This window comes from Entelurus aequoreus, linkage group LG25 (genome assembly GCF_033978785.1).
Source record: "Entelurus aequoreus isolate RoL-2023_Sb linkage group LG25, RoL_Eaeq_v1.1, whole genome shotgun sequence".
Taxonomy (NCBI): Eukaryota; Metazoa; Chordata; class Actinopteri; order Syngnathiformes; family Syngnathidae; genus Entelurus; species Entelurus aequoreus.
In genome coordinates, this window is record NC_084755.1 from 12,245,189 (window position 1) to 12,257,460 (window position 12,272).

Genomic DNA, 12,272 nt, shown 5'->3' on the forward strand with positions numbered 1-12,272 from the left:
GGACTGGAAACATTCCCGGTTTTTCCCCAAATTCCAGGAATTCCGTGATACCATTTCTCAATTCAACATGTTACTACTTCAGAATTTCTCGACCGATTTGAAAAATTCCAACACCAACCATTTCAACTCATTCAACAATTCAAGTTCAGCCTGTTCGGGAATCGCTAGCTTTTCCTTGACAAATTCCCCAAATTCCTAGATTTCCCAGAATTCCAGGTTTGCTGGGACATTTTCCCCCGTTCAAAATGAATTGGCCATTTTTCAAACTTCCACCATTTCCACATTTTTTACCATTTTCAAAAAAATTCCAGATTTTCCCGAAATTCCCTAATACCATTTACTACTTCAACATTCCTTGCCCGATTTAAACAATTCCAACACCAACCAATTCATCTCATTCAGGACATTCATGCTACTAATCATTTTCAAAAATATCCCGCTTTTCCCAAAATTCCCAAATTTCCAGGAAGTTCCCATTGAAATGAATGGGACATTTTTCCAAGTTGCACAATCCCCACATTTTTCAACCTATTCCAATCGTTCCAGCTTCAACACATTCCACCATTCAAGAAATTCAAACTATCATTTTCCCAAGTTCCAAAAAAATTCCAGGATTTTCCAGAATTCCTGCTTTTCCAAAGCCCTATTTCCACCCTTTTTTCTGGCAACAACTCCTCCCACATTTTTCAACCCACTTCAACCGTTCCACCGTCAAAACATTCCTCTTAGTTAGGACAAAAAACCAAGTTGTTTTTTGGACTGGAAACATTCCCGGTTTTTCCCCAAATTCCAGGAATTCCGTGATACCATTTCTCAATTCAACATGTTACTACTTCAGAATTTCTCGACCGATTTGAAAAATTCCAACACCAACCATTTCAACTCATTCAACAATTCAAGTTCAGCCTGTTCGGGAATCGCTAGCTTTTCCTTGACAAATTCCCCAAATTCCTAGATTTCCCAGAATTCCAGGTTTGCCGGGACATTTTTCCCCGTTTAAAATGAATTGGCCATTTTTCAAACTTCCACCATTACCACATTTTTTACCATTTTCAAAAAAATTCCAGATTTTCCCAAAATTCCCTAATACCATTTACTACTTCAACATTCCTTGCCCGATTTAAACAATTCCAACACCAACCAATTCATCTCATTCAGGACATTCATGCTCCTAATCATTCTAAAAAATATCCCGCTTTTCCCAAAATTCCCAAATTTCCAGGAAGTTCCCATTGAAATGAATGGGACATTTTTCCAAGTTGCACAATCCCCACATTTTACAACCTATTCAAACCATTCCACCTTCAACACATTCCACCATTCCAGAAATTCAAACTATCATTTTTAAAGTTCCAAAAAATTCCAGGATTTTCCAGTATTCCTGCTTTTCCAAAGCCCTATTTCCACCCTTTTTTCTGGCGACTACTCCTCCCACATTTTTCAACGCATTTCAACCGTTCCACCGTCAAAACATTCCTCTTAATTAGGACAAAAAACTATATTGTTTTTTGGACTGGAAAAATTCCCAGTTTTTCCCCAAATTCCAGGAATTCCGTGATACCATTTCTCAATTCAACATGTTACTACTTCAGAATTTCTCGACCGATTTGAAAAATTCCAACACCAACCATTTCAACTCATTCAGACCATTCAAGTTCAGCCTGTTCGGGAATCGCTGGCTTTCCCCAGACAAATTCCAAAAATTCCTAGATTTCCCAGCATTCCAGGTTTTCCGGGACATTTTTCCCCGTTCAAAATGGATTGGCCATTTTTCAAACTTCCACAATTTCCAATTTTTTTTTACCATTTTCAAAAAAATTCCCGATTTTCCCGAAATTCCCTAATACCATTTACTACTTCAACATTCCTTGCCCGATTTAAACAATTCCAACACCAACCAATTCAGCTCATTCAGGACATGTATGCTACTAATCATTTTCAAAAATATCCCGCTTTTCCCAAAATCCCCAAATTTCCAGGAAATTCCCATTGAAATGAATGGGACATTTTTCCAAGTTGCACAATCCCCACATTTTTCAACCTATTCAAACCGTTCCAACATCAACACATTCCACTCATCCTGGACATTTAAACTAACACTTTCCCAAGTTCCCAAAAATTCCAGGATTTTCCAGAATTCCAGCTTTTCCAAAGCCCTATTTCCACCCTTTTTTCTGGCGACTACTCCTCCCACATTTTTCAACGCACTTCAACCGTTCCACCGTCAAAACATTCCTCTTAATTAGGACAAAAAACTAAGTTGTTTTTTTAACTGGAAAAATTCCCGGTTTTCCCCAAATCCCAGGAATTCCGTAATACCATTTCTCAATTCAACATGTTACTACTTCAGAATTTCTCGACCGATTTGAAAAATTCCAACACCAACCATTTCAACTCATTCAGACCAAGTTTTTTACCATTTTCAAAAAAATTCCCTTTTTTCCCGAAATTCCCTACTACCATTTACTACTTCAACATGTTACTACTTCAAAATTTCTCGACCGATTTGAAAAATTCCAACAGCAACCATTTCAACTCATTCAGACCAAATTTTTTTTCCCATTTTCAAAAAAATTCCCTTTTTTCCCCGAAATTCCCTAATACCATTTACTACTTCAACATTCCTTTCCCGATTTAAACAATTCCAACACCAACCAATTCAGCTCATTCAGGACATTTATGCTCCTAATCATTTTCAAAAATATCTCGCTTTTCCCAAAATTCCCAAATTTCCAATAAGTTCCCATTGAAATGAATGGGACATTTTTCCAGGTTGCACAAGCCCCACATTTTTCAACCTATTCAAACTATTCCACCTTCAACACATTCCACCATTCTAGAAATTCAAACTATCATTTTTCCAAGTTCCAAAAAATTCCAGGATTTTCCAGAATTCCTGTTTTTCCAAAGCCCTATTTCCACCCTTTTTTCTGGCGACTACTCTACCCACTTCAACCGTTGCACCGTCAAAACATTCCTCTTAAATAGGACAAAAAACTAAGTTGTTTTTTGAACTGGAAAAATTCCCAGTTTTCTCCAAATTCCAGGAATTCCGTGATACCATTTCTCAATTCAACATGTTACTACTTAAAAATTTCTCGACAGATTAGAAAAATTCCAACACCAACCATTTCAACTCATTCAGACCATTCAGGTTTTTTACCATTTTCAAAAAACTTCCCGCTTTTCCCGAAATTCCCTAATACCATTTACTACTTCAACATTCCTTGCCAGATTTAAACAATTCCAACACCAACCAATTCAGCTCATTCAGGACATTCATGCTCCCAATCATTTTTTTTTAAATCCCGCTTTTCCCAAAATTTCCAGGACGTTCCCATTGAAATGAATGGGACATTTTTCCAAATTGCACAATCCCCACATTTTTCAACCTATTCAAACCGTTCCAACATCAACAAATTCCACTCATCCTGGACATTCAAACTAACACTTTCCCAAAGTTCCAAACCAAATTTGATATGATTTAGATTTATTGGTCCCCGTTGGGGGAAATTCATTTTCACTGCCGTACATTTATTCATATTATTATATGATTAATATACAGATTACATCAATTCCGGGTTTCTTGGAAATTCAAACTCTTAAACATTCAAACCATTCCAACATTCAAACCATTTCAGCGATCAAACCATTCCAACATTCAAACCATTTCTACATTCATCCTACGTTCCATTAGCTCTTCAGTTCAGCGTCAGCTCTTCAACATTCAAACCATTCCAACATTCAAACTATTCTTACATTCATACTACAATCTGTCAGCATTTCAGTTGAACTTCACACGCAATTCCTTCAGGAATTGCCTCTTCTCGTTATTAATGTTTTTCCATTCTTCTTCCTATACGCAGCTGTGGTCTGATGCTTTCCCTCTCCGTTAATCTCGTCTTGTGGATGGCTGCCGTCACGGACGAGTCCCTTCACCAAACGGCTCACCCGGAAGAACATCATGACAATGACACGCACGACGCGGAGGACGATCACGCCAACGATACGCACAAACTCTTCGGACGCAGCCTGTACATCAGCAAAGGTATGCAACAGGGTCGACGTTGTTCGAATGCCAGCTCGTTGGCAACAAAGATAACGCCTCTTCTTTCGCGTCACAGCCAGTTTCGGCGAGGACCAGTGCGAATGCAGCCATAGTTCGTGCAGCCTTTTCCAAGGCGCCTACTTCTACTTGTACCCGTTCAACATCGAGTACAGTCTCTTCGCCTCGGCCATGGCCTACGTCATGTGGAAAAACGTCGGCCGACTCACGCACAACCCCCACAACCACAGTCACGCCCACAAATTCCATCTGAAGGACGCGTTGGTCGGCCCCTTGGTGGGAGTCCTTCTGGTCTTCGTGGGTTTGGCAACTTTCATCGTGTATGAGATGGACATGAAGAAGGCTGACAATGACGAGAAGCGGGATCACGCCCTCATGATCCACTTCGTCACCAATATAGTCATTATATCCCTCATGCTGGTGGCGACCGTGGTTGGCGCAACCGTCTACAAGCTGGACCGCAGGGAACACGATTCTGAAAAGAACCCCACACGCAGCCTGGATGTAGGCCTCCTGGTGGGAGCCTCCATGGGCCAGTTCATCATTAGCTACTTCACCATAGTCGCCATGGTGGCGCTCGGAGCCCCGGGCCTCCTGAACAGACTGAACCTGACCTGGGCTATCCTGATGGTGCTCCAGATCGGCCTGCAGAACTTCTTCATCGTGGAGGGTCTTCACAGGGAGCCTTTCCACGAGGAAGAGCACCACGAGCCCATCCATGTGGTGGCGAACCACCACATTATGGGGCTCCCTGGCAAAGATCTGAGTGGCCTGGAAGGATCGGAGATAAGCTTCAAGGCCAGCCCGGGGCCGGGAGTGAGCCCATTTGGCCACATTCCACACTACCGACACAAGCTGTCGTGGAAGAGGCGAGTGCTGAAGGAGGTTTCCGTCTTCCTGCTGCTGGCCAACATCATTGTGAGTCTTAAAATGCAGTTTAAAAAAAAAAAATCAGTATTTGACATTATTTTCTCTCTTCTCTTCCTTCTCCAGCTGTGGATCATGCCAGCATTCGGTGCTCGCCCTCAGTTTGACCACCCCGCCGAGGCTGATTTTTACGATTTCAACATGTGGGCCGCCATTGTGAACGTCGGCCTTCCATTCGCCATCTTTTACCGCATGCACTCCGTGGCCAGCCTTTTAGAAGTGTTTGTCAACTCTTAAGAGGACAACAATTCCTTTAATTTATGAAATCTTTTTTTAAATAGATTATTCTATTCAGGGTCACAGGTAAGCTGGAGCCTATCCCAGCTGATTTGGACAAAAACCATGGACTGATATCACAAGGCTGACATAAGTTGATAAACCATCACACTCACTGGACCATTTTTTAGTGTTCAGTTGTGATATCATAAGTGAAGTAAGTGGGGAAAAGCCCACTCAAGTGCTACAAAACATGCAAACACCATTCTGTGCTGTGTAAGGCAGACACACAATTGTACTGCCCCACCCAATTGTTTCTGTCGTATTAACGTGAAATGTGAATGCATTGATATTTTCCAAAAACTAAAATGTCTTGTAAAGTTGTGACTGATGTTATTCTTCAATGTTTGTTTTTTAAGGAAGTAATATGCTGATTCTTATACCTTGTAAATGTTTTTTTTTATCATTTTCAGATGCTGATGAAGATAGATACATTTAGTTTGCACTGTTTATAATTTTCAGCTCGTGTATGTACAGAATAAACACAAAAAAAGTAATAAAAAAAACTTTAAAACAAGTTGTCCTTTTAAAAGTCATTAATTTACCAAGTGGAAAAATAGTATTCCTTTATTAAAGGAACATGAACATGAATCTGAGCCTGAGGCATGATATTTATTGATTGTCAGCAGCCATTTTATTCATTATTAATTTAAGCCCATAAAGCAAAGGTGAATGTGTTGTTTATTCCCTACTGGTGCATACAGTAATAAGACACATTATCACTTTGACCACAGAACTTTCCTCCAGAAGGTCTTATCTTTGTCCATGTGATGTCAGATGAAACAAAAATTGAGCTGTTTGGCCACAATACCCAGCAATATGTTTGGAGGAGAAAAGGTGAGGCCTTTAATTCCAGTAACACCATTTCTACCGTCAAGCATAGTGGTGGTAGTATTATGCTCTGGGCCTGTTTTGCTACCTAAAATCATCAGCCCGGAGGTTGGGTCTTGGGCGCAGTTGGGTGTTCCAACAGGACAATGACCCCAAACACACGTCAAAAGTGGTAAAGGAATGGTTAAATCAGGCTAGAATTAAGGTTTTAGAATGGCCTTCCCAAAGTCCTGACTTAAACGTGTGGACAATGCTGAAGAAACAAGTCCATGTCAGAAAATCAACACATGTAGCTGAACTGCACCAATGTTGTCAAGAGGAGTGGTCAAAAATTCAACCAGAAGCTTGTGGATGGCTACCAAAAGCGCCTTATTGCAGTGAAACTTGCCAAGGGACATGTAACCAAATATTAACATTGCTGTATATATATATATATATATATATATATATATATATATATATATATATATATATATATATATATATATATATATATATATATATATATATATATATATATATATATATATATATATATATATATATATGTATATATATATATACATATATATATCACGATGTATACAAAAATGTATACAAACTTGTAAAGAACATAATATATATATATATATATATATATATATATATATATATATATATATATATATATATATATATATATATATATATATATATATATATATATATATATATATATATATATATATATATATATATATATATATATATATATATATATATACCTGGCACTCAGATAATATTATATTGGGAATTGGCAGAATCAGATGGATGCCTCGTATTAAATAAAAGCAAAAATAAATTGATAACAAACACAAGGAAAATCTCAAGTCCTTCATATAAATGAGCATTTACCCAATTGAAATAAGTATGCATAGATTCAAAGTCAGGCACATTTGAAGACGACCCTTTGATGATGCGAACTGGCATTTTTCTTTCAAAGAATTCATACGATAAATAACAAGTTTAAATACTGAAGAAAAACAAAAATCTCATGTGTTGACCACAAATAGTGTTTTGAATGGTCAATAATTAGGCGGAAGAACTGGACTTTCATTCAGGCAGTGTAAAGACAGCCCGGGGTCCTTCAACGTCGTCATGTTTACAAAGGTACCAGGAAGTGAAACACAACTTGCCAAAATGCCACAGGTAACCCTTTTGTATTTGTTTGTTTTTCTTGTAGTTTACTAACCACGCGTTGCCTATTTATGTATTAGCTTCAACAGTTTCCTTCGAAACTGCCCTTTTCCCCCTTAACAGCCCTTACTGAGAGAAGCACGTCGACGTGCTGGTTTTGAGTTAGCATGGTCGTTTAGCTGCTTATGTTTTCTTGTTTTTGTTGTCACAGAGCTCACAAAACACAGACGCTCCTCTTTTTGGGGAAGATGACGACAAAAGAAAGAGCAAACTCAGGTTAAAATGATGTTTTATGTGCTTATACATTGTGCCACTTCATGCTTATACAATAATATTAATACATTGAGTAAACAACCTCAAAGTGCTACAGTGTATTAAAAAAAATAAAAAATACAAACTAGAACATCCCAATAGCTAGAACTAGTATGCATACATCTAAAAAAAAAAGGCTTTTTTTTTTTTTTTTTTTTTAAAGAAGGGTTTTTAAGCCATTTTTAAAAGCATCCACAGTCTGTGGTGCCCTCAGGTGGTCAGGGAGAGCGTTCCACAGACTGGGAGCGGCGGCGCAGAAAGCCCGGTCTCCGAATAAGTCAATCAGATGTCGACTTCATTGTTGACCTCCTATGTTTTCCTCAAAGCATTGAAATAAATAAGAAAAAAAAAGAAAACATAAATACAACAACTCTAAATGAGCTAGAAATGTAACAGGAGTTTGAATTGATTTGGAACATGCATGCATACATCATGATACATCACACATGCATGCATACAACATGATACATCACACATGCATGCATACAACATGATGCATCACACATGCATGCATACAACATGATGCACCACACATGCATGCATACAACTTGATGCATCACACATGCATGCATACAACATGATGCATCACACATGCATGCATACAACATGATACATCCCACATGCATGCATACAACATGATGCACCACACATGCATGCATACAACTTGATGCATCACACATGCATGCATACAACATGATGCACCACACATGCATGCATACAACTTGATGCATCACACATGCATGCATACAACATTATACATCACACATGCATGCATACAACATGATGCATCACACATGCATGCATACAACATGATGCACCACACATGCATGCATACAACTTTATGCATCACACATGCATGTATACAACATGATACATCACACATGCATGCATACAACATGATACATCACACATGCATGCAACATCACACATGCATGCATACAACATGATGCATCACACATGCATGCATACAACACGATGCATCACACATGCATGCATACAACATTATACATCACACATGCATGCATACAACACGATGCATCACACATGCATGCATACAACATTATACATCACACATGCATGCATACAACATGATACATCACACATGCATGCATACAACATGATACATCACACATGCATGCACATAACATGATGCATCACACATGCATGCATACAAAATGATGCATCACAAATGCATGCATACAACATGATACATCACACATTAATGCATACAACATGATACATCACACACGCATGCATACAACATGATGCATCACACATGCATGCATACAACGTGATGCATCACAAATGCATGCATACATGATACATCACACATGCATGCATACAACATGATACATCACACATGCATGTATACAACATGATACATCACACATGTATGCACACAACATGATGCATCACACATGCATGCATACAACTTGATGCATCACACATGCATGCATACAACATGATACACCACACATGCACGCATACAACATGATGCATCACACATGCATGCATACAAATTGATGCATCACACATGCATGCATACAACATGATACACCACACATGCACGCATACAACATGATGCATCACACATGCATGCATACAACATGATACATCACACATGCATGCATACAACATGATACATCACACATGCATGTATACAACATGATATACCACACATGCATGCATAAATTGATTCATCACAAATGCATGCATACAACATGATACATCACACATTAATGCATACAACATGATACATCACACGTGCATGCATACAAATTGATTCATCACACATGCATGCATACAACATGATGCACCACACATGCATGCATACAACATGATGCCAGTTTCTCTATTCAACGTGCTCGAAAAGGAGTAAGAAGAAGCAGAGCTTGTTTAATCCTACCCCTTTTCCTTTACATAGCAGTTGCTACAACGTTTTGTTCACTTCCTGTTCTCAATTTATTAACAATATACTCCATAAGTAATAACAATAAAAAAATAATAAACAATAATTAGTGAAGTAAGTTTTTTTTCATATGGTGAGATAAGTAAGATTATCTAGAAAATGAATGGATGGATGATATAAATTCAGAATGTTTATCATGGTTCTTCTTTGTAATTTGTAAACACTTTAAGTTTAAAGAGTTTCTTGAAGTGGATCATTTTAGTACATTGTTTGATTTCTTTGCTTAGTCCATGCAAATGTTGTTCATCGTGTAACAATCCTTGTCTTTCCGTGAAGACATCCAGTGGTCTCCTTCCTGCACCTCTTCTTCCGAACAAGTGCCATCTTTGTCTACTTAATGTGTGACTTCTTCCGCGGTCACTTTATTGCCTCCATGGTCACAATCATTCTCCTGCTATCCTGTGATTTCTGGACAGTCAAGGTGAGTTCCAACTTTTAAAAAGGTTTAATATACACTATATTACCAAAAGTATTTGGCGACCCATCCAATGTTCCTACAAACATTCGTGAAAGAATGGGCCGCTCTCAGGAGCTCAGTGATTTCCAGCGTGGAACTGTCACAGGATGGCACCTGTGCAACAAATCCAGTTGTGAAATGTCCTCGCTCCTAAATATTCCAAAGTCAACTGTTGGCTTTATTATAAGAGAATGTAAGAGTTTGGGAACAACAGCAACTCAGCCACCAAGTGGTAGGCCACGAAAACTGACAGAGGGATCAGCGGATGCCGAAGTGCATAGTGCAAAGAGGTCGCCCACGTACAGTGCGCAGAGAGCTTCGTGGAATGGGTTTCCATGGCCGAGCAGCTGTATCTAAGCCATACATCACCAAGTCCAATGTAGAGCGTCGGACGCAGTGGTGTAAATAAAGCACGTCGCCACTGGACTCTAGAGCAGTGGAGTGATGAATCACGCTTTTCCATCTGGCAATCCGATGGACGAGTCTGGGTTTGGAGGTTGCCAGGAGAACGCTACATTTCGTACTGCATTGTGCCGAGTGTGAAATTTGGTGGAGGAGGAATTATGGTGTGGGGTTGTTTTTCAGGCCTTAGTTCCAGTGAATGGAAATTTGAATGCTCCAGCGTACCAAAACATTTTGGACAATTCCATGCTCCCAACCTTGTGGGAACAGTTTGGAGCGGGCCCCTTCCTCTTCCAACGTGACTGTGCACAAAGCAAGGTCCATGAAGACATGGATAACATAGTCTGGTGTGGATGACCTGCACAGAGTCCTGACCTGAACCCGACAGAACACCTTTGGGATGAATTAGAACGGCGACTGAGAGCCAGGCCTTCTCGACCTCACCAATGCGCTTTTGGAAGAATGGTTGAAAATGTCCTATTAACACACTCCGCAACCTTGTGGACAGCCTTCCCAAGAAGAGTTAAAGCTGCAAAAGGTGGACCCACATCATTTTGAACCTTATGGGTTAGGAATGGGATGGCACTTCAAGTTCATATGTGAGTCAAGGCAGGTGGCCAAATACTATTGGCAATATAGTGTATGTCTAACACCACATAGGAGCAACAAAAGTGGTGCAGTACTGCAAATACATTTTTGTATTAATAATATTTAATAAATGTTCTCCCCTAGAATGTATCGGGCAGATTGCTAGTGGGCCTTCGGTGGTGGAATCGTGTGGATGAGGATGGAACAAGCCACTGGGTGTTTGAGGCTAAGAAGGTAAACATATCCAGTATCCCGCTGGTGTTTGCACAATGCACCTGACAGTTGTTTGAAAACATTATGCCCTGTTCTGTCAACAAAGAGTTGTCACCCATCCGTCCATTTTCTACCACTTGTCCCTCTCGTCTATAACAAGCATTTAGCAAGGAAACGTTTTGAAACCATCACATTTAATGCATAGCAAAATCTTATGAGCAGCTGTACTTTGTCCTCTATTGTGATCTCAATGGAACTGGCATTATTTAAGGGAATACTGTTCACTTTCCCAACAGGAAGGCGGTCTGGACGTGACTGAGTCACAGGTCTTCTGGGTCGGCCTCATTGTTTTCCCCATCCTTTGGGCCGTCTTTGTGTTTAGCCTCATCTTTTCTTTTCAGATCAAATGGCTGGTTAGTATGCATGTTTGTACTACTACTTTGTGTTAATGTTTATTTATTTTTTATTAGGATAGGATAGACTTTATTCGTCCAATAATGGGGGAATAATGATTGTTTTATCTATTGGATATACATATATAATAAACCATTAATAATAATGTCAATATAATAAATACATATTGCTGTGCATGCTCAAAAACTAAATAAGTATGTATGTACTGTAATTTAGTCCCCCCTCTTTTAACCCTAGGCTGTTGCAATTATGGGTTTGGTGTTGCAGTCCGCTAATCTATACGGCTACGTCCGATGCAAAGTGCGAGGGAAGTCGGGCTTCAGCACCATAGCACAGAACTACCTCGGTGCGCAGCTTTTTAAACAGGTATGTGACAAGCATTTGCACTCCTGTTACGTGTTTAGAGTTGTTGGATTTATGATTTTTTTTTCTCATTTTATTTCAAGGCTTTGATGAAAACGTAAGAGGTCAAAGAAGACAGATGACAACAATATTCAGTGTAATGGATGCACACATGCAGAAACATTATTTGGGATGTGGGTGTTATTTTTAGGCTGCTCTACACATATTTTCACCTTGAACTTGGACAATAAATTTTATTTGGTTGACTTGTATCTTAGCTTTAAAAGCACTTGTATGCA

The 12,272-nt window shown here is 39.2% G+C and overlaps 2 protein-coding genes across 4 annotated transcripts in view; both read left to right on the top strand.

The window, feature by feature from the left end:
- Positions 1-5,747, top strand: part of LOC133642843 (proton channel OTOP2-like) — a 69,288-nt gene extending 63,541 nt beyond the window's left edge. For all 3 annotated transcript variants that reach the window (XM_062037254.1, XM_062037253.1, XM_062037255.1), the window contains 3 exons: positions 3,867-4,048; positions 4,125-4,984; positions 5,060-5,747. In XM_062037254.1, coding sequence (XP_061893238.1) covers positions 3,867-4,048; positions 4,125-4,984; positions 5,060-5,230 — 1,213 coding nt within the window. In that variant the 3' untranslated portion in view covers positions 5,231-5,747. The remainder of the gene's footprint in view (positions 1-3,866; positions 4,049-4,124; positions 4,985-5,059) is intronic.
- Positions 5,748-7,181: 1,434 nt separating this feature from the next.
- Positions 7,182-12,222, top strand: LOC133642870 (Golgi apparatus membrane protein TVP23 homolog B-like). The gene is made up of 7 exons (XM_062037280.1): positions 7,182-7,288; positions 7,488-7,552; positions 9,834-9,978; positions 11,149-11,238; positions 11,514-11,630; positions 11,869-11,997; positions 12,078-12,222. Exons 1-7 carry the CDS (start codon positions 7,238-7,240, stop codon positions 12,093-12,095), a joined length of 615 nt encoding a protein of 204 aa, XP_061893264.1. The 5' UTR covers positions 7,182-7,237; the 3' UTR covers positions 12,096-12,222.
- The last annotated feature ends 50 nt before the right edge of the window (positions 12,223-12,272 follow it).

Bases quoted from the DNA above. Each gene is read 5' to 3' on its own strand.
- LOC133642870 (XM_062037280.1), top strand. From the start codon at position 7,238: ATGTTTACAAAGGTACCAGGAAGTGAAACACAACTTGCCAAAATGCCA. The intron at 7,289-7,487 runs GTAACCCTTTTG...TTGTTGTCACAG, and splicing joins AACTTGCCAAAATGCCACAG to AGCTCACAAAACACAGACGC. The intron at 9,979-11,148 runs GTGAGTTCCAAC...GTTCTCCCCTAG, and splicing joins GTGATTTCTGGACAGTCAAG to AATGTATCGGGCAGATTGCT.